General features: G+C 37.7%; 2 protein-coding genes across 2 annotated transcripts in view; both read left to right on the top strand.

Annotated features, from left to right (window-relative positions):
* LOC105380668 overlaps nucleotides 1–22,214 on the top strand; it is a 154,383-nt gene that overhangs the window by 84,634 nt on the left and 47,535 nt on the right. The window contains exon 3 of the mRNA XM_048629413.1: nucleotides 19,040–19,127. Within this exon, the coding sequence (XP_048485370.1) occupies nucleotides 19,082–19,127 (46 nt within the window). The 5' untranslated portion in view covers nucleotides 19,040–19,081. The remainder of the gene's footprint in view (nucleotides 1–19,039; nucleotides 19,128–22,214) is intronic.
* Nucleotides 670–3,165, top strand: LOC119692530. The gene is made up of 4 exons (XM_048629632.1): nucleotides 670–744; nucleotides 1,118–1,416; nucleotides 2,438–2,489; nucleotides 2,863–3,165. Exons 1-4 carry the CDS (start codon nucleotides 670–672, stop codon nucleotides 3,163–3,165), a joined length of 729 nt encoding a protein of 242 aa, XP_048485589.1.

Here is a 22,214-nt window from a genome sequence, read left to right on the forward strand (position 1 = left end):
TAAATTCAGCTATAATTTTGCCCCAAGGTTTTATTCTTCTATAATAATACTTGTAAACTAAAAGAATTTCTTCGTAATGAAGTACCTATCTATCTTACTGCTGTTCCACCGTACCTTAACTATATATTTATTTGAGTAATATATTATAATTCGTAGTGGCTTTTCTGGATTTATCCTCTATTGCAAGTGTCCAAGTGAGGCTCGGTCGGTAACAAGTGTGTAACGACGTAATCCCGCCCGGAGGCTGCACGTGGGGCCTGTAGCGGAGGCTTATGAGGCTGCTTGTGACATGAGCTGCTTTTCATAGGCAGTTACAGCCCGTATAAATTCATGAAGAAGGGTAGGTACAATGAATTTCTCTAAAAATCTTCTCATAGGTAGGAACCTAATTATATTTTAGACATAATTAAATGCTGGTTTCAATGAATGAATGAAATTATGTCCTAAGTTAATTAGTACCTACAAACCTATAGATCAACTAAAGCTAACTAATTAGTTTTTTATCTAATAGTTCTATGATGGAGGCTGGTCAGGTTATTTCATTAAAAAATCATTACAGTATTGATGTAGGTGCGGCTGTTTCGAATGAATACTGTGAATTTAATAATGACAAATACGATTAAAAACAAAAGTAACCGTAGGAAATAAGTGTTTTCTAATAATTTGAATATGTATAAAAAGTTACGACACAGTTGTAAAAGCATCACAACAGTTTGTGAAGCCAAAACAACCACTTCATTCAAGGTAAGTTAGCAACTAGAAACTATTGAAATTCAATAGAAAAGAACACCTCAACTATTGGTTTTAAAAGTTTAAAACTAAAAGTCAGTAAACTGACTTCCGTGGGTCGTGTTTCCGGTGTTCAACTGAATCTCTCCTTTCCGCCTTGTTAGACGGTGCCGGGAAACTTTCACTCTAAAGTCTTTCAGTTACAACTTTACTGCATCCAAATTGAATTAATAAAGAGGAAGCAAAAAAAATATATATCTACATAGTCTCCCCTAATTAAATTGGGATCTTCTGGTTCCGCATAAATAAAACACGATGAAAGCTCAGGCTCTGGCTCTATAATCTCGAATAAAAACTAACCTAACCTCGAAAACTAAACAATTTCTAGATGAAATTCCAAGCTATCCTTCTCGCCGCCGTGGCCTGCGCTGCCCTCGCCTCCCCCGCTCCCGCACCCGCCCCCGAAGGCATGGAGTGGACCGCGACCTACGGCAGCTACCCGCTCAACTACTACCGCTCCTACCCGCTGGCTTACCGCTACTACACCGCCCCACTCACCGCGCCGCTCGCCGCCCCGCTCGCCGCCCGCATCGCCGCTCCGATAGTGGCGCCGCTCACGGTGGATGCCATCAAGTCTTATGACCCGGAGTACTTCGCTTCCATGTACGGATTCTACCCGACTGCCAAGTGAGGAAGTCTGGTGTGATTTGACCGCTGCTGCTGATGGAAATAAACGTGGATTATGAATTGATGTTGTGGTTTCTGTACATTTCACCTAAATTAAATGTTAGCTACTTTCATCACGTCATCATCATCACGACCCATTATGTCCCCACTGCTGGGGCATGGGTCTCCTTCTAATGAAGGGATGGTTTAGGTTGCCGAAGCAGCAATCGGGACCCACGGCTTAACGTGCCGTCCAATGCACTTGAAATCGGTCACCCATCCAGGCTGACCGTGCCAGTTGTTGCTTAACTACAGTGATCAGTTACGATCACTGAAGCCCGCTCGACTACTTTAGAGTAGTTACATTTATAAAATAAGGATACAATAACTTGAGCGAATATAAAACTAACGACAAAACGCCCAAATCTATTTTTAAATATCACACACAAAAGATAGTACAAATCATCATAATCATCAGGCAATAATCATCCACTGCTAAATATAGGCCTCTCCCAAGGAGCGCCACAACACTCAGTCCTCGACCTTCCTCATCCAACCACTACCAGCCACCCACCTAAGGTCGTCGGTCCAGCGGGCAGGAGGGCGTCCCACACTGCGGCTGCGTTTGCCTGTTCGTGGTCTCCACTCGTCAACCCCAACGGTTATCGGTTCTTCGGCAGATATGACCAGGTACAGAGAGAACAAACAATAAAGAGAGTACAAAACAATATGAAAAGAGATCTAGCCATTTCAACATTACACATACATTATCCAGTACCTAGGTAAATTAATTTGCATCAATGATAATAACACAGTGCTTATTTTGTCCTCGAGACTCGTACCTTAAAATAAAAAGAATTCTTTCTTACATCATCAAACAACTTTATTCCACAGATAGAATTTAATTTTAATTTAATTAAAATTAAATTCTATCTGAAAAATATTTAGATTTAATAATGACAAATACGATTAAAAACAAAAGTAACCGTAGGAAATAAGTGTTTTCTAATAATTTGAATATGTATAAAAAGTTACGACACAGTTGTAAAAGCATCACAACAGTTTGTGAAGCCAAAACAACCACTTCATTCAAGGTAAGTTAGCAACTAGAAACTATTGAAATTCAATAGAAAAGAACACCTCAACTATTGGTTTTAAAAGTTTAAAACTAAAAGTCAGTAAACTGACTTCCGTGGGTCGTGTTTCCGGTGTTCAACTGAATCTCTCCTTTCCGCCTTGTTAGACGGTGCCGGGAAACTTTCACTCTAAAGTCTTTCAGTTACAACTTTACTGCATCCAAATTGAATTAATAAAGAGGAAGCAAAAAAAATATATATCTACATAGTCTCCCCTAATTAAATTGGGATCTTCTGGTTCCGCATAAATAAAACACGATGAAAGCTCAGGCTCTGGCTCTATAATCTCGAATAAAAACTAACCTAACCTCGAAAACTAAACAATTTCTAGATGAAATTCCAAGCTATCCTTCTCGCCGCCGTGGCCTGCGCTGCCCTCGCCTCCCCCGCTCCCGCACCCGCCCCCGAAGGCATGGAGTGGACCGCGACCTACGGCAGCTACCCGCTCAACTACTACCGCTCCTACCCGCTGGCTTACCGCTACTACACCGCCCCACTCACCGCGCCGCTCGCCGCCCCGCTCGCCGCCCGCATCGCCGCTCCGATAGTGGCGCCGCTCACGGTGGATGCCATCAAGTCTTATGACCCGGAGTACTTCGCTTCCATGTACGGATTCTACCCGACTGCCAAGTGAGGAAGTCTGGTGTGATTTGACCGCTGCTGCTGATGGAAATAAACGTGGATTATGAATTGATGTTGTGGTTTCTGTACATTTCACCTAAATTAAATGTTAGCTACTTTCATCACGTCATCATCATCACGACCCATTATGTCCCCACTGCTGGGGCATGGGTCTCCTTCTAATGAAGGGATGGTTTAGGTTGCCGAAGCAGCAATCGGGACCCACGGCTTAACGTGCCGTCCAATGCACTTGAAATCGGTCACCCATCCAGGCTGACCGTGCCAGTTGTTGCTTAACTACAGTGATCAGTTACGATCACTGAAGCCCGCTCGACTACTTTAGAGTAGTTACATTTATAAAATAAGGATACAATAACTTGAGCGAATATAAAACTAACGACAAAACGCCCAAATCTATTTTTAAATATCACACACAAAAGATAGTACAAATCATCATAATCATCAGGCAATAATCATCCACTGCTAAATATAGGCCTCTCCCAAGGAGCGCCACAACACTCAGTCCTCGACCTTCCTCATCCAACCACTACCAGCCACCCACCTAAGGTCGTCGGTCCAGCGGGCAGGAGGGCGTCCCACACTGCGGCTGCGTTTGCCTGTTCGTGGTCTCCACTCGTCAACCCCAACGGTTATCGGTTCTTCGGCAGATATGACCAGGTACAGAGAGAACAAACAATAAAGAGAGTACAAAACAATATGAAAAGAGATCTACCCATTTCAACATTACACATACATTATCCAGTACCTAGGTAAATTAATTTGCATCAATGATAATAACACAGTGCTTATTTTGTCCTCGAGACTCGTACCTTAAAATAAAAAGAATTCTTTCTTACATCATCAAACAACTTTATTCCACAGATAGAACAGACTACTTTTATCTTTTTTTCAGCAGACATGTCCACTGCCGATTCAGCTTTCAGATTTAAGTGCTATTTTGGCAACCACCGCTCTAATGGTATTGTTTGGTTTCAAAATCTCTAATTTACTGTATGAGTATCGTGCGGCCGACACACAGTGTAGCTACTAGCACTTCACACACGGATAAAAAGGCAGGAGGTGACTCGCACACACAGTAAATGGGCCCCTCAAAATTGCCCCTAGTACATTACAGTGACGTATCAACAAGGGGGCAACATGGCATGAGGTGCTAAGAATGAAGAGGCATTCCACGGCTCTCATGATATTTTTAAGATATTTTCGACCCTTCAAGTTTTCCTTCATATTATTCATTGGTGCAAGTTTTCAAAAAATACTTTACCGTACTGCGATGGCACTTCTAAAAACTAAACTATGTATATTGTACACTCCATACATACTAGGGTAAAACACCCAGTAACTGACCATGTGCCAGTAACTGACCACCTTCCTCTTTAACTCCAATAAATAAGAAATATAGCCAAGCAGGGCCATCTAGTGAACATCCAGTCTATTTTGTGGTTCATTGAGAGCATTACTGATACAAAAGATTTTGCCAGCCGCCAACAGATGGATAGTGAGCGATCGAAAAAGTTCAGTTGGCGCGCGAGACGAGTAAATTGCAGTTGTGACTAACGTATTTGTTAAGGTAAGTAATTTTTTTGATCGTAAAATTTACCATGAAAAAAAATTAAATCATTGAAAGAAAAAATTATACCATATAGATTTAATTATAAAGATTACGTTTTTGATAAGATTCAGCTTGTTATTTCCCGTTTGATTGTTTTTAATGGGGTGGACAGTTACTGGACGACAAAACAGCGATTTTCCAATAACTGACCACCTATGTCGGTTATTGGGATTTTTGGTTGAAGCTGAATTTAGGAAAAATAAGAACGTAATATTAAAGCTCATATGTGCCATTTTCTTGTGTCAAAATATGAGCATTCTATCTTCACTCCTTCCATTTACTGACATAGGTGGTCAGTTATTGGGTAAATTGGTGGTCAGTTACTGGTATTATTATATATGATATATTTTTACAGCTTTCAGCGAGATGAAAAAGCGCCAAGATAGCAAAAAAAGTATAGAAAAGGCAATCCCACTTGTCTGAGACAAACAAGCACCTTTTAAAATATAGAGAATTCAAACACAAAGTCCAAGTTTGTTCCAGATTCGGTATTAGCTGATGAGGAAGATAAAAACGCTAGTGGAGCATACTATCAGCCTAGGATAATGTGGATTCTCCAGGATAAAGACAGATGTCACCATTTTTCCTTAAAGATAATCCTTGGAGCAGTCCCTTCAAGAATGCAAGACCAGGAGACAAATGGCTTTCACCATCTCACTCTATGAAAAGATACTCAAATGCTATCTTCAGAACAGCTGAAGGCGTACCTAACCAATGCCAGCGCTTGTGAACCAGATGAAATTGGTTCCCCGAGCACAAAAGCACTTGGCGAACAAGACCTCAATGACGCTATTAATGACCCAACCCGAATATACGTTACCGACGAAACGCGCCTCCACATTTTTCCAAAGACAGGCAAAGCCACTTCAGCAAAATAGGAAAAAGAAAGCATCACTACAATGCTAGCACCCTCAGCCGGTGCACCAACACGCCCTTCAATGGCATTATGAACAGCCAGCGGATTTCAAACAGAACGGTAAAATTGGCACACAAGAAATGGGGCATTCTTCTATAAGTTGTTACCACGACCAACACCCCAGCCATTTGGAACCGATACCACAACTATCCGGAATCCACTGGCAACGCTATACTATCATTGGCAGACACATTAGTCCAGCAGCGGAAAATGCAGAAAGTACAGCGATGTTCTGCTTCAGTGACGCCTCTTCAACGAGGCAAAGATTCCCTGTCCCCTTGCAGAAATGACTACTCCTGTCTTTGGCCAAATACTTACCTACGAAAGCACGTTTCAACAGTATCCTAAATATTCCAGTTGAATCCTCAACATAGTCATTGAAATCCGGTTCGTCAAGGTGGATGCCTCTTTGCTCTTTTAGCCGCACTGAAAGTCTCTGGGTGGGGTTTCAGCAATAATGAAAACCATCTGTCTCTGGTCCTACATCCTTGAAAGGACCGGCGGGGAAAGGGCCTACTTTACCGGCGGGGAATTTATGTTTTCCCAGGCCGACAATACAATCCACCACGATTCCTCCTCCTCATCAGCTGATACCGAATATAGAAAAGACCGGCAATAGCGCTTGGATTCGCTACTTAATATTTAAGAAAATGCTCGTTTCTGGCACCATGAATGCTTCATGGGCCTGTCCCACTGATCCTGGCTTGTTCCGGACAAACAAAATCACCCTTTCTGTGACTTATCTGAAGGTACTACATTAGGGCCACTTAATCTCCCTGAAAGCTGTAAATTTAAAATGCGTGTTCACTATGTGCATGTGTGTTTATTCCTTTGTTTTTAGTATTTAACAAAAATGCATAAACTTGTGTTTTTAATAAATAAATGGTTGATTATTAGGATAAGATATCATTTAAATTATGCATTAATCTGATTAATTAATTTAATGCACTTTTCAGTTAAGAAACCTTGAGCAAAAGTGATGTGTCACACATTAAAAGAGACCAGAGGATCGGTACTATTACATGAAGAAATCAAATAAATAAATAATAATAAGATTTAATCATAATTCCATTTTTAAACCATTTTAAATTGGTGGTCAGTTACTGGCATCGAGTGTGGTCAGTTACTAGATTTTAGTGGTCAGTTACTGGGAAAATCACTACTTTTTGTTTGCAAAAATATATAAAAAAATTAGTAACTTCTACATGTTTGCTATTTACTCAGGAATGTAGCTCTGTTATTCTAGTTTCTAAAACAAAAATCGGATTTAATAAGCGATAAGAATTGAGCCCGCTACAGATAAATTACTGGAACAACTCCCTTAAGGTGGTCAGTTACTGGGTGTTTTGCCCTACATATTTATAACATACAGTGGAGAAACATTAACGCTGACCATGGAAACTGTGCACCAAATCAGAGTAAAGTTGTACGGAAAGCTATGGAACGAGCCATGTTAGGGATTTCGCTTTGAGACCGTCTTCCCAACGCAGAGATCCGACAGAAGACTAAAGTTTTCGATGTCGGTATGCGAATCGCAGATTCAAATTGAGAGTGGACTGTCGTCTGGAGGTCAGAAGGTTTAAAAAGGCAGCTATAGTGGGCTAAGGTGGGCTTGAGACGGCTGGAGATCTGTTGGCAGACCATATCATGACCGGATGATATCAGCAAGGTTACGGGGAAATAGTGGACAAGAATACAGAACCAAAAAAGTTAGTTTTCACAAAAGGAGGCCTATACCTAAAAGGCGTGTTTTGAAACTATACAAGGCCATAACGCAGAGGTTGGGACTGCTCGCGTATATTTTCAAATTAAAATGGTGCCATGGTTTACTTGAAAGTATACAAGGCCATTACGCACTAATCGCGTATATTTTCAAGTAAGTTGGGCCAAAATTATGGCTTGAAAATATACTGCAGCAGTTACCACTGCGTACTAATCGTGTATATTTTCAAGTGCCAAGCGGCAATACGAGCACTTGAAACTATACGTGATTAGTTACCAGGTAGCCCTTGTGAATTGTTGCTCTCTCTTTCTTTCATGCGAAATAGTAATAAGTCTAAACATTGCATCATAATTCCGCACTTGGCATTTTTTTCGTTACGTGTTTTTTGTTTACACCATACAGTTAAAAATTAAATTGATTTAAATTAAATTGTAAAAATGATCTCAGAAGACGGTGTAGAACAATTCATAAAAGACAATTACGTTGAAATCAAAACTTGATGAAAAATATGTAATATGAATAAGTCCATGTAGCAAAAAGTCAACACCAATTGACCCCAATTTTTTAAAACATTTAATTTAGTTGTTTATAATAATATTTTGATGCGCTGTTAAATGTACTTTAATATTGCCGACGGCGTCATTAAGCTAGTCTTTTCCGTTTAGGAGCTATCGTCACTGTAACTTTTTCATTGCTCGTGAGTGTAGTAGGTATTACTCTTAATTCATATAAATAATAAGATATTAGTAATTCTTACTTGCAAGTATGACTGCTATAAATATCCATTTATCAATCAAATTAGAGCTTGTTCATCTTTATTTATTAACATTCTTTAGGTATGACAGGCATAACAAGTAAATTGTAAGTAGTCATGTAGTGTACATGTACCGAAATAGTTAAGTAAATCAGAATCAGCATGTAAGTATAAATTATATGCGACAAGTACGCCAATCAAGCAATGTGCGTAATAGCATTGTATATTTTCAAGAACGATTCAGTAAATCCCAACTTGAAAGTATACGCGATTAGTACGCACAAATCGTGTATATTTTCAAGTAAAATATTATTTTTTTTCACTTGAAACTATACAGTGCTAGTACACTATGGGTGCGTTCTGGCCTTATATAGTTTCAAAACACGCACCTAAAAGATGAGGGCTGATGTTGAGGTATACATGATTGAAAAACCCTTCATCTTGAGTTTTAAATATTTTAGAAATCTACCAAAACATGCATCAATAACAAGTTAGTACAGAGAAGAAACAACAACTTCAATTCATATAACATCGTTTATTCTTAGCAACAGTTAAATTCCCCTCACTTGGCGCTCGGGTAGAATCCATACATTGAGGCGAAGTCGTCCGCTTCATATGACTTGATGGCATCCACCGTGAGCGGCGCCACTATCGGGGCGGCGATACGGGCAACGAGCGGGGCGGCGAGCGGGGCGGTGAGCGGGGCGGCGATACGGGCGGCGAGCGGCGCGGTGTAGTAGCGGTAAGCCAGCGGGTAGGAGCGGTAGTAGTTGAGCGGGTAGCTACCGTAAGACGCGGTCCACTCCATGCCTTCGGGGGTGGGGGCGGGGGCGGGGGAGGCGAGGGCAGCGCAGGCCACGGCGGCGAGGAGGATAGCTTGGAATTTCATCTGGAAATTGAGTTTTTGAAGTTAGGGTAATTTTTATTCCAGTTTATGGTACTGTTGGTAGGTGTTTTACTTATGCGCGGAAACAGAAGGTCCCATTTTCAGTAAGCGGACCTAGATCTATTTTCTTATCTTCATCTTTTTTATTAATTGAGTTTGGATGCAGTTGTGAAGTATTTGGAGAGTGTGAAAGTTAGAGTATTAACTTACTTTGATTGGTGTGGTGGCTTTGGCTTCACAAACTGTTGTGATGCTTTTCCATTATTTTTTACACTTTTTATACAAAATTTTAGAAATCAATAGAGTTGTTTAATTTTTAATCGTTTTATAATTATTATCAAGCATAAAACCGTCACCACTGTACTAATTTAAATAAAGTAGAAAATGGAACAACTAATGACTAAAAAATATACTTAATTATGTTAGTTATAAGTACTTAATTGACTCAGGAACTATAAATGAAAATCATAATATTATATTAAACAAACAATTAAGTCATATTCAAAATTCATTTATTAATCCTCGATCATGTCATAATCTTACAAAAACAATGTGAACTGTGAATACTAACCACTCGATCGCGCCCGTAAAAATATTCTAAACCGTAAGGTAGATGACAGTCCTTCAACCTAACTACACAGCGACCGAGCGAAGAGAACCCAAAGACCCTCAATACAAATAATGCGGGAAGTATCTCGATATTAGTCATGATGCACCGGCGCCACGTCATACACCACGTGTTGGCTCGGATAGTGATGCTCGAACAGATGGTGCAGGGTCCGCTTGGGCCTGGCAGAAGGACCTTCTAGAGGCAACGCGAGGCAGAATGCCAGGGTGGCGATGAGGAGTAGAGCGAAGATTGTGGACTTCATCTGTGGGAGAGAAGGGTGGATTAGCTGTTTTGGTTGGTTATTGGTCAAGGAGTTGAGAGTTTGTTTTGATGTTCAATTGTTATGGTTTTGCGACGGTGACACCCTAGAAGGTATAGACCCTACTGACGTCACTAGCGCCAGGTTCCCTTCTAATTAGGCTTAGGGAATAATCCAGCTTCCAACTCAAGCTACTTGCTGTACCTCTAAAGCTGTTAATTCAGTATGAAACAGCACATGCTAGTCACTACAACGGTAGTTTCCATCCGTAGGTTCAGCGCTAGACGTCAATCATTTTGTCACAGGCCTTCTATTAATTCTTCGTGTGATGGTTGTACTCGAGTCAAGCTAAGCTCTATTGTAGTGCCGACATTGTGTGTTGTCCGTCACAACTATTGCTACCCTATTCAATACCTATGCAAATCAGCGTTTGCAAAGCGATTGTGAATTTGTAGTACATTGCTGTGCGTCAAATTGGTTTCTCCTCGAAACGCATTCCTCGTCTTTTAGGTACACTAATGTACTTTGAAATAATCAGTTTGAACCTAGGATGTTTCCAGTGGCGACTTAATGTATGATTTTCAATCATTTCTGAAAGCTATTATGATGGTTAAAAAAAATATTTCTTGCTTACCTTGTAAGGTTTTGTAGTTGCACTCAGAAAAGGCACTGATGATCTTTTACAACTAACTTGTCTTTTATATACCCAATCTATGTTTACATTAATGTGAAGATATTCTCCAGCTTTCCACTGTTGTTGTTATTTTCCGTTGTTCTGTAATTACATCCGGAACTAGTCTAGCCAAATAAAATAATATAGCGGACCAATTAATGCTTTGGGTTTTGCCTAATCTTGTCAATAGCAAATGCAGGTTGCATACGAAAATTTGATATCAATCAGATTCTCATTTTAACCACTCTACCGGCTACCCGCTATACAAAGAAAGAAAGAGAAAGAAAGAAACATTTATTTGACACACTGAACAATAAAAACAGAAACAAAAAATAAAAAGAAAAATAAAAAAAATATATATGAAAAAAACAGAAAATAATACAATACAAACAAACAAGGTTGCTGTCCAGAGCGTCAAAAAGGCACCAGCTCAGCGTGTGCTGTGGCCAGAGAAGCCACAGCGCTGGTTTTCAGCTGGCCCTTAGTGTGGTGACCTCAGTCACGAACGCGAGGTAGGTATATTAATTAGGATGTTTTGAATTATACCTAATACACCAGTAATTTTTCCCGGGATGTGATAGGTTATTATCAGCTAAAACACTAATTTATGCTTTTCCGCAAATCCTCAGATCAAATAGAATCATCCAAGTTTAGAGATCCTCTACAAACTGTATATAACTCAATAAGGACACAGAATCAGGTCAAGCGCGATCGCTCACTTAGTGATGCTCTCAGGACTCTCCGCTCGGTCCCAAATTGACAACTTCAAGATATTTTAAAGAATGCTTCAAAGGTATTTTTAGTCTCAGCTTTTTAAAGTTGTTCAAAATGTTCACAGATTGTAAATAAAAGAGGAAAGCCGAAGAAATGGTGTTGTGACGCTACTAGTGAGAGGCTTATGTATTTGTACATGTGTGTGGATTCAGTAATTCAGTTTTATCTTTTAATGAAATCGATGACATGGTTGCAAGACAGATCTTTAAGTATCACACTTTCCCAGACTAAAATAAATGATCTGTGCTACTCAGGACTCTCAGGAGTAAGAAAAGTTTAAAACTGCATTCTATTTTTCAGTGTGTCTTCGAATTGATCAGTGAACTATTCTATAAGAATCATCATGGTCATAAAACATACATAAGTACTTACAACATAAATGTACTCCTGCTAACATAGAAGTTATGGACTTATCTTACAGACTCTCGAGTTCTATCTTGTAAACCTATTTTAAGATTCTCTATATTCGGTGAACATATGTTATTTGAGGTCTTTGAAGAAATGAAATTATTGAATTAGTCTCATGTTTGAGTTTTGGATGTATTCGTTTGTGAAACCATTGAATTTCAGTCGACTCACGGCTATAACCAGAAGGAGGTTGCATAAAAAAGAGCCTCCCCTAGTTACATAATTATCAACTATATAATAATATATTACTTTTAGGTCCACATAAGCAGTGGTAGCTCAGTTGGGTAAACACTTCTCACGTCAAAGATGCGTGTTCGAATCCCGGCGCTGACATGTACCGATGAGTTCCTTTAAATTTAAGAACAAAGTATCACATTGTACATAGGGTTCCGCTCATCTGGCATAATCTTTATTGATCAAAACTCATTTCGCATAACTCGTATGGTCTAAACTTTTTTGGCCGAACCATCACTTTGCCAAGACTTATGTGGCATAAGGCTCGTTTCGTCTAAAACTCTTTAGGCACAATCTTTAAACACCTAAGTTTCGTTTGCTCAAATTTATTTTCGTCTATACCTATGTATAATCTTGTTTCTCCTAATGTTATCTTAATAAATAATATATTAAGTATGTAGTAAATGTACAAATTGTGGTATTTTTCTCCTACATCCCGAAAATCACGATATTGTATGATCAAAAAATCGAAAGTTAACAACCAATATAATTATTACAAACCCCATGTGATCGAAACCTAAAAATAGGTGCGACGACGAGCAAAGCGAGGAGGAGCGTGTTAGGTGCACATGTTCATCAAAACCAAAGCGGAGCGCAGCGAAGCGGAGCGCAGCGAAGCGGAGCGGAGCGTTTTCCAAACAGCGGAAACAATACAAGGCACCATTTTGCGCTATGTAGGGAGACGCTACGTCAAAGTTAAAGTAAAACGAATATTATTACTTTGTATAAACCTATGCCATAGCATTATTAGGCTATTCAAGATTTGGCTATACCATTATTAGGCTAAACAATGTTATGCGAAATAACTTTTTACTAAACGAGATTTATGCCATACGATTTTCGGCGTAACGAGACTTTGACCAAACGTTACTATGCAATACGAGATTAGGCAAAAAAATCTTATGCCAAAAAAGGTAGAACCTTGTACATATCGTTCTTACAGTGAAGGAAAACATCGTGAGGAAACCTGCATATCTAGATTTAGCACTTCTAGATTATGTGAGCCTACCAACCCGCAGTGGACCATCGTGGTGGGAATTAAGGGATCCAAGCTAAGGAAGACAGTTTAGACCTTGGGGATATGCATACCCCCACAGAGAATACAATAGAATTGAAGGTCCACATTATAATCATTTTCATAATTTAAATACGGACTCGTATATTCTCCCAGCGCATCCTGAGCAGCGAATTATAACTAATAATAATAATAATGCTTTAGCCAGGCTAAAAAGAGGACCAGAATGTCTACAGAATTAATTTATATATGCCTATAATAAGAACTGAAACTCTAGGCGGGCGGGGAACTAAGTTTATGGCTCTGTCTACAATCATAAAGCATCGAATGAGTTTTTTCCTCTTGAATGTTGGTCATATTGGCCAGACATTAATTTCGTTTCTTTTATGATTTTCAACCCTAATAATTTACTTATCCGTATGTTAAAGCATTTTGCATTATTCTATATCAAAATCAAAAAATCAAATCAAAAATATTTATTTAAACACCATAGAATTTAAAAAAGTTAGTAGGTACTAAACAAATAATTTTAGGAAATTAAATAAAAGGGTGAGAGATTATAAATTATCGAAATTCGGTGGCTTCCACACTAGGCTCAGCCTGTGTCGTGGATGCCAGTGTACATGGTTACAAATAAAATGATTAACTAAGTAGGTGGGTGGTACTTATAGAACTTTTAAATCTAAATAATGTTATTAGCTTAATAGGTATGCGTTAAGGTAGGTATTTAAATTATTAAAACTAAATAGGTACTAATCTTAGGAACATTTTTGGTAAACAAAAAGGTAAAAAGGTAGCAAGACAAAATAAAAACAAAATAAAAACAAAAACAAAAAATATAATATTTCACTTTTGTGATATTATGAATGAAAAACTTTCTTTTAATGTAGCCATATTACTTTTTAGTAGAGCAATCGCGGTGAGAAAATGTAAGGGTACCTACTTGTATTGTAGGGCAATTAGTGTGTCTAGTGTCTACCTAGGTAGTAGATAGACAAATAGACTTTTTTTCAGAACTTTCGGTAGCAGTCTCTTTCCTAAATCATTTAAGTAAACTCTCCTATAATTTGTCTGGTAGAAAATGCTTTCAGCATTAAGTTCACCTTTTGTCTAATAACCTATGTTATTTTAAAGAATAAAAAAAGAATTAAACAAAACAGCTAATTCATAAATGCAAGTTTATTTCAAGCTAATCCGTCAATCATTGCCGAAGGTCTTTGTCAGTCCCACCATCTTCTAGTAGTAGTAGCTTCTGTACGCCGGGTAGTAAGAACGGTACGGGTAGTAAGAGCGGTACGGGTAGATGCCGGGGTAGGAGCGGTAGAACATCGCCTGTCTCTTTTCAATAGCCCCTTCGTCGTTATCCTCTAGAGGGAGAGAGAAGCAGACTGCCAGTACGGCGATGAAGAGGAAGGCGAAGAGGATGGACTTCATCTGTGGACGGAGAAAGTATGATTTAAAAAAGTGGAAATTTTTAAACACATTGACTAATTTAGATCATTTTACGCTGGATAAGATGAGAAAGATGGATATTGATTGTGTATTCAAGGAATCTTGTGCGTATGAAAAATATACTAAATTCTAAATAATATGCTTTAGTGCCAATTTCACCATTCTCTGTTAGAGCATAACCAGGGAGTAGTGGTTAACTTTTGACACATCTGTCATGAATTTTATATGGAGATGACGTTTAATTTATAAATCAATCCCTGTCGGTTAGATAACCGAGAATGGTGAAATTGGCACTTAATCTATTACAGATTCCTTACACCTTAATTCATAAAAAAGTTAGTGGACGCTTTAGCTATTGATGAGGCTATTGAACTGTTTTGTCCTTCTCTGTCAAAGAACAAATTGTTATCTGTCAGAGAGTGACAGAACAGTTTAATAACTAAAGTGTCCACTAACTTTTTTATGAATAAGGGGGTTAGTGTTCAATATGGGCTCCTGCCATGTACACAATAATAATAATATGTGTAATATTATAGAGTTCCTAAGTTCGTATGGCTATGCTATAATCTCCACAGTTCAGAATATTCCTACATGTTCGATATGATCCTATGCCATTTGTGTATGTGTAAGAGCACTCTGTGCTCAGCATTAATCTTCACTCTCCTTGCAAGTGATTTATACTGCAACATTGAAATGTCTTAAGCACTCTACCTCTCATGCATACGACACTCTAATGTAAGATTCTACACAACTGATTGATAAGCCGTTCTACGCAATGTATTTAATGTTCGATTAATATAGCCAATAACAGGTAGGTAAATGTAAGAAACCTTAATAAAAGATTACTCGTGGTGCATCTTAGGCAAACTAGAATCATTTAGTACAGGTAGTTAAGTTTTACTGAAAAGATATCTTGCATGAAAAAGGTGAAACTACATTATATTTTTACTATTTACGAAAGTTTTTCTTACCTTGACTGATGCGTTGGTGTCTTGTTGCTCGAATGAGAACTGATGATTCTGTCAAAGCCAGATGTCCTTTTTATAACTAGAGTAAGTGCCATAATTAGAACTATTGTGGTATCTTACGTTCAAAAAAGTCAATTCAATTTTAAATGTTTTTCTCATTACTGGTGATGTTTGATTCTATTACCGAATCTTATAATTGAATAAACCATAAGGATGTGGAGATACTCAGAAACTACAGATACTAGGTACTTAGACGTCATAATTGGTTAACCCTTTCAAATATTAATTTCTTAATAATTTATTACATTGACCACGGTTATTAACTTTGGTTATCTCAATTACTGATGTTCTTTTGCGAATAAAGTTTGCTTTCTGTTATGAGAATGAAGTTTGCTTCAATTTTACTGGTGAGGTTTTCATCTTAAAATGTTTGGGCAAGCTGCGCTGTTCTCGCCTCTAGAATATTAATTACAAATCGTAACTACTGCCGATATTGATCAGGCCAATCTCATGTTAATGAAGTGCTTTTAATAAATGTTCATTTTCCAATTAGGAACAAGCGTCTTTTTTCTCAAAAAGAAATAAAATTAAAGGTTTAGACCATCTGTTTCCATAACACATAATCACATTTACTTAGGTACCATACTCGTACGTACACAAGAAAATGTTAAGCAAAATACTATTTACGCAACATGGTACTGAGTATAAAAGCAAACTTAAAAGGTCTAGAAATTGCCCTCAAGAGTTCTCAAAACTACCAAAAAGGGACCCCTAATGTTAGGGAATGTTTACATATTGTAGACTTTTGGGTCGAGTTTGAGTTTCATATTACCTGATGATACCTGTTGACAATGCGTGTAGTTTTAACATTAGGAAGGGTTGCTGATGTTTTGTGCAAATAATGTAAGTGAAATCTTTTGTTTGTGTTGACTACGAAATTTGCGTGGTGTGGTGAAGATGTGTTCCTTAGCCAACACAAAGAAATACAAATATTTTACATAAATTTTCCTATTGTTCTGTCGTAGTTTTCGAGAAAATCTATTTGTTTAGTCTCAGTCTCGGTCTCCACTCTAGCTGTTTACTGCTCAGAGTGTTGTTTTTTCGACAGATGCGGCCTATTCCATACTTGATCTTAATTTCTCTCTGAGTGAAGTCTAATCTTTGTCGAAAAATGACTTTAAGTCTTCTTATAATTCAGGAACCACCTATGGTAGTAAATTTTAGGACTTTTAATTTTCGTCGTCAGTTCTGTATTGCCCACGCTTGGATTTAGAGTCATTGAACCCCTTATAAATTCATAAAATATATAAAACATACACATACTACACGGAAATCATTACACAACTATTTAGAAGAACACAAATATGAAGGACTCCCAAAACTTTTTTCATCTAAGAATCCGTCGCAGAGAGTTATTCGTTAATGTTTAAGTTTGTTAATCTCGACATGCCTCGCTCGAGACTTGCCTCAAACATCTGCAGTGAAGATATCAGCCAACGGGCCGATTCTGTTGACACAATCTTTAGTCAAAATACTGACTAATATACGTTTTGTCTAATAGTCCACTGCAGGACATGGGCAAATGGGCATTCCCTAATAATGGAGGGTTTTCGCCATAATCTACACTCCGACTCTTCTGTGGCTGGCGGCTGCAGATCATCAATAAAATATTAAATATAATCCAAATATATTTAAACAAATAATTTTTCGGTCGGGATTTAAATTCGGGTCCTTTGGAATAAGAAAACTACCTCAGTTACTGCCTAAACATCTATGTATTTATTCAATCCATACAGAATTATACCTAATTCATTAAAATGCCATCACATGGCTAGAAAATTTGGTACCTATTTAGTTCTTAAATAACACTGCTATTTGAATTCTGCCCTTTTAGTAGAGTTAATAAAACGCTACTATAAGTATGTAGTGAATCCAGAAATTTACAGAATTACTGCGGGATTTCCTGAGAAGATGGATCGAGAGATCTTCCTTATTTACAGTTCGGATAATGGCTGGTTACTTATGAAATTTATTGTTAGCCTTAGTAGTAATGAGGGATCTTGAACAAACAAAGCATTTAGGAGATCTGTATTCTGGGTTTATGCCTGTAATACCAAAGGAAGCCTAACTATTACCTAAATTTTTCCGAAGGAAACTATTTATTTGTAATTTAATACCTACTATAAGTCGGTGACAAATACTAGGACTATTAATAACAGACTAGGTTTTTCCACCGTCGTGACTAGAGCATTGGCTAGTCAGATTGGGGAGGGGTCAGATATCTACGTGGTAGACTGGTCCCAAAAGTAAATGTGATTTATATTCGTCCTATTTTATTACAGTTTTAATTATAGCAATTAAGTATCAACAATCGCTCTCTGCTGCAAACGTAAAACCATTAAAAACTAATCTACACCAAATAAATAAATATTAAATATTAATTAACCACACCGCCAAGTACCTAAAGTTAACTTGGTTTATGATTTTTTTATGACAGTCTACCTACTTATTAATTAATTAGTTTAACTTTTAATTTGTGTAAATAATTCTGTCCTTAATAATATAAAAACACATCATTAACGTATGTGTGTCGGTATATGAAAATACAGTATGACACCTTGAAACAAAAATGAAACCGGTTCGTTAATTCTTCATTTTCTTCATGTACGTCGAACATTACGCGAATAATGACGTCATAAAAAGTACATAAACAGCTTAGCAAGTGAGGTCTTAGTGTCTGCATTCTGTACTAGGGGAGCATAAGAATTACAGTCTAGACTTTGTTTGTAAGTTATAAGTAGGTACCTACTTGGTGGATTTTAGTATATCTATTTAGTATTTTTTTGATAAATGAACTTAAGATGCCCTAAAGGGGTGATTCCAGACATTTCTCGTTATCTTCAACGTTACTGCAGGTTTTTATGTTAAAAAGCGCAATAATTTCCACGAAGAAAGTTCTAAAGTGAGATAATAAAGTTTTACGATTTAGCATATGAATACATCATACTACTGCATTAGTCTGCTGACGAGCGTTTACGAGCTGTTTTATTCGCATTTTGCATTCGCTTCGTGAAGCAGAAGACACCTAAAATATTATATGGATTTTTAAAACTGTCTAAAGTCAGCTGATGCAGGTTTTGCATTTGCACAGTCAATTTGGACTACACTAAGACACATAAACAGTGCTATCTATGTAGTTAGATACCCCTAAACATGTATTTCTTGTTCGTTAGAAATTCTAATAGACGAACTTATATGTGCGCCAACTTTTACAGCCCTATGCTGCTCTAAGCCACCATCCTTGATCGTAGTCTGTCCACTGCTCCACCTATGTTAGTTGGCCAGCATTGAGTCAACGCTTTTGACAACCTGTCATCATTCTGACAAGATGAGTTTCCAGGGCGCATTTAAGACGTGAAAAATGTTATCCGTCGCGCTACCTCTTGAAGCTGCGCGATGTGAGTGAGCGCGATGCAAAACTTTTGTCACGTCTTAATTGCGCCCCGTGCTAGCCCTTCAGCCCACTTCTTCTTTATTCCAACGATATATATGCAAATTAATAATATGATTGGTTGTTTGTTCTAGATCTCCGGGCATGGAGTAGCGTCGTGATGGCGCGGTGACAGCATGCGCCGCGACGTCGCCGCACTCTTGCGGCTGCTGTTGCTCGCAGGTACGGACTTACTGCTGAATGTCATTTCTTCCAATAATAGTGTCATTGGTGGAGACGCCGGTTAGACCAAGACTGGATAAATACTGACAAATCCTTGCCCTACTGTGGCAGCAAATGCGATTTGAACAGCGCAAACAAATTATTATAAATACTTGCAATAGATGCAAGTTAAATATAATTGGCATCGACTAGTTAAAAAAGAAGAAATCGAAAAAGAGTTAAGTATTTATTCGCTACATTTTTCAAGAAATTGTCCTGCACCCCTGTGATACCTTTTCAAACAATAACTAACATAAATAACGACCTGCGCAGCTGATACGTAAGCAATTACGGCGAGCTCGGACATACAAAGTTGTCCCGTAACTTTGAATACAGTTGTCTTTGTGAGCGCGAAGTCGTATAGAGTCCGTAATGAGGACCGATATTTATAAATGTATTCGTTATTTCATAACTTAAACAAAGCTGAAAAAACATAGATAGTACCTATCTATTTATGCGACTAAGTCTGAGTATACCGAAATAGAGTATCCACCGGTGTTATTGAAATGTAAAAATACGTTGATTGCAGAGTTATAAGTAGGTATAGCATTTGAAATACGTACACCAAAATATACTTACATATTTTCTAAGTGCGTCTTTCAAAAATACCTTACAGTAAGTCATGCAAGAAATGTTCACCCTTCCGTGAATTTTATTCAGAATTTCTTTACATTTTTATATTGAGAAAGAAAAAAAATCACAATTCCTGTGTATCAGGTTGAATTTACGCTTTTAATTTGCATTTTTATGACACGAAGGAGAATTTGCCCTCATTTGGTTCGTTACAAAAATGAGTTCGTGACTTTTTTCACGACGTTATTTATTGTGCTCCAGATAGGACGGGTTGTCTGTTTATCGGCATCCCTTTTTATACGTAAGCCCTGAGGGTGAATTACTCTAATTATAACAAAAAATATAGGTAAAAGTGTAAAGTTTAGTATTTTATCTCGACATATCTTATAATTCGGAATCAAATAAAAATGGATTCTGAGACAATCTTATCGTATCTTATCTAAGACAATTTTATCATGAGCCGAAAAAAATCTGGCAATAAAGGGTGACAGGGTCAGGGTATTACAAAAAGATATTCAACCAAAACATAGAGGTCCAATAATGTACCAAGTAGGCAAATTTCTTGACAATGTCACAGAAATAATAATTTTGATACTGGCTAGGAGCTAGCCAGACTGGGCGGGACACAGACACATTACTTCAGCCTTGAGAGTGGAGCGAGAGTGCTGACGATGAAATTTCAAGTTCCTCTGGCTATGACAGGCCATACTGGGTAGCTAAACATTAGAACTCTCGATGAAATTATAAAAATATAAACCTTTTTTATTTTGTTTCCTTTACTTGTAAGTTCCCTTTCCATGGTGGTGGATAGGTAGGTGGATATTAGTCACAAAACGAACGAAGTCATTAGAACGAAGTTATATCTTTATTTTATTTTGTCATCTTTGTTGTAATATATAACGCACACATCACTGACTAACCGTCTCAATAGCTATCATTATCACATCCCACACCTCATTGACACTTATCACAATGCATTTAAGTTTCCTGAATAAGCTATCTTGTAAATAAATATCTTTACATTTATGATTTCGCTTACGTTAATAAAATTTAATTGCACTTCCATACTCGGCTCATGCGGACATTAAGAGGCTGAAACAGACTCAGTCCCAGACACATTCATAACCATGTGGATAATACCCAGAGCCAGAAGGCCACTTTAGCTTGACAAAAAACTAAACAACGAGAGCTGTCATGCATCCGGTACATTTAATACAACGAGATAGATTCGTGGTTTGCGCCAGCAGAGCACCGAAACTAAATTTTTCGGAAGCTGAAGTGACCCTCCTGCTATAACCGACGGCTTTACATCCAATGCCGTTTTAATGTGCTATAAACAAAGGCTTTATTGTTGCAGTCAACACTTGGATTGCAAACAACAGATATTGTTCTTAAAATATTATGCTTTTCATTAATTAAATTGCTCTTTATTTTCTGAGCCAGTCATTTAATTTACTAGAAATTCATTCAACTAATAATACCTACATAAAAAGAGTAAAATAATTCAAACATCGTAAGAACAATTAATTATGTAACCTTTGGTTTGTATTTATAAGTACCTAATTAAATTAAAATGGTCATCATACCCTCCTCATCCCTAAGAACGAATAGAACCCTCTGGATTTTGGTAAGTTAATATGAAAACGACCCATAAAAGCCTTTAAATAGCACATCAAAGGCACATAAATGACAAACCTACTAAAAGAGGTTTTGCATGCCATCCGTGTGAAGAAGCCTAAGTTTATTCTAGCTTGACAAAAAACGAACTTTCGAAGCAGACATGCAATCTATACGTTTCCAGGGTAGAGTTGTAGCAGCCCTCCGCATCTTCATTTTTCTTAACCTAAAGTGACCCCCTGAAGTGTTTAACGTAAATATATTTACGTAGTGAGTGAGAATGCTCTCTGGGAGTGTAATTAAGCAGTCTCCAAGAGCCTATTATTCATTGGGATGTCTTTGCGTATTTACCAAGTTTGGTTTGGTAATGGCTCTGAAGCGATATAGGCCTCTGCTCAAGAAATGCTACTGTGCACCTAAATGTACAATCAATATATAATATAACTTTATTGAAAAAACACACAACATACACTACCGAACATGATATTAATATTTCGGTTAAGTACTCAATATAAACCATCTTCTTTCTTCAAAGCCATAAGCACTACCAATCACTTCTTCAACATCACCAAAGGTTAACTGGTAGAAAATGCTGCTAGCATTAAGTTCGCCTTTGTACCAATTTACTTTGTGCAATAAAGAATTTAATAATAATAATAACAAAGAAGGTGTGGCTCTTCCAGGCAAGGATAATAAATGTAATAATAACAAACAAATTAATACTTATATGTAGAAGCTGTGTAAGAAAGGAGAAAAAACTCTAGAGTAACTAAATAATACGGCACCTGTTAGTAAAATAAATACTCTCTGCTTAATTGATATATAAATATTTATGCTCAGTTTCAGTCTGAATATTCA

Source organism: Plutella xylostella, chromosome 23 (genome assembly GCF_932276165.1).
Source record: "Plutella xylostella chromosome 23, ilPluXylo3.1, whole genome shotgun sequence".
NCBI lineage: Eukaryota > Metazoa > Arthropoda > Insecta > Lepidoptera > Plutellidae > Plutella > Plutella xylostella.

What these genes read in the sequence shown, in the direction of transcription:
- LOC119692530 (XM_048629632.1), top strand. Translation starts at nt 670, where the DNA reads ATGTATAAAAAGTTACGACACAGTTGTAAAAGCATCACAACAGTTTGT. An exon ending in GGATTCTACCCGACTGCCAA is followed by an intron (nt 1,417 to 2,437) that starts GTGAGGAAGTCT and finishes GTTACGACACAG; the next exon opens with TTGTAAAAGCATCACAACAG. An exon ending in AAACAACCACTTCATTCAAG is followed by an intron (nt 2,490 to 2,862) that starts GTAAGTTAGCAA and finishes AACAATTTCTAG; the next exon opens with ATGAAATTCCAAGCTATCCT.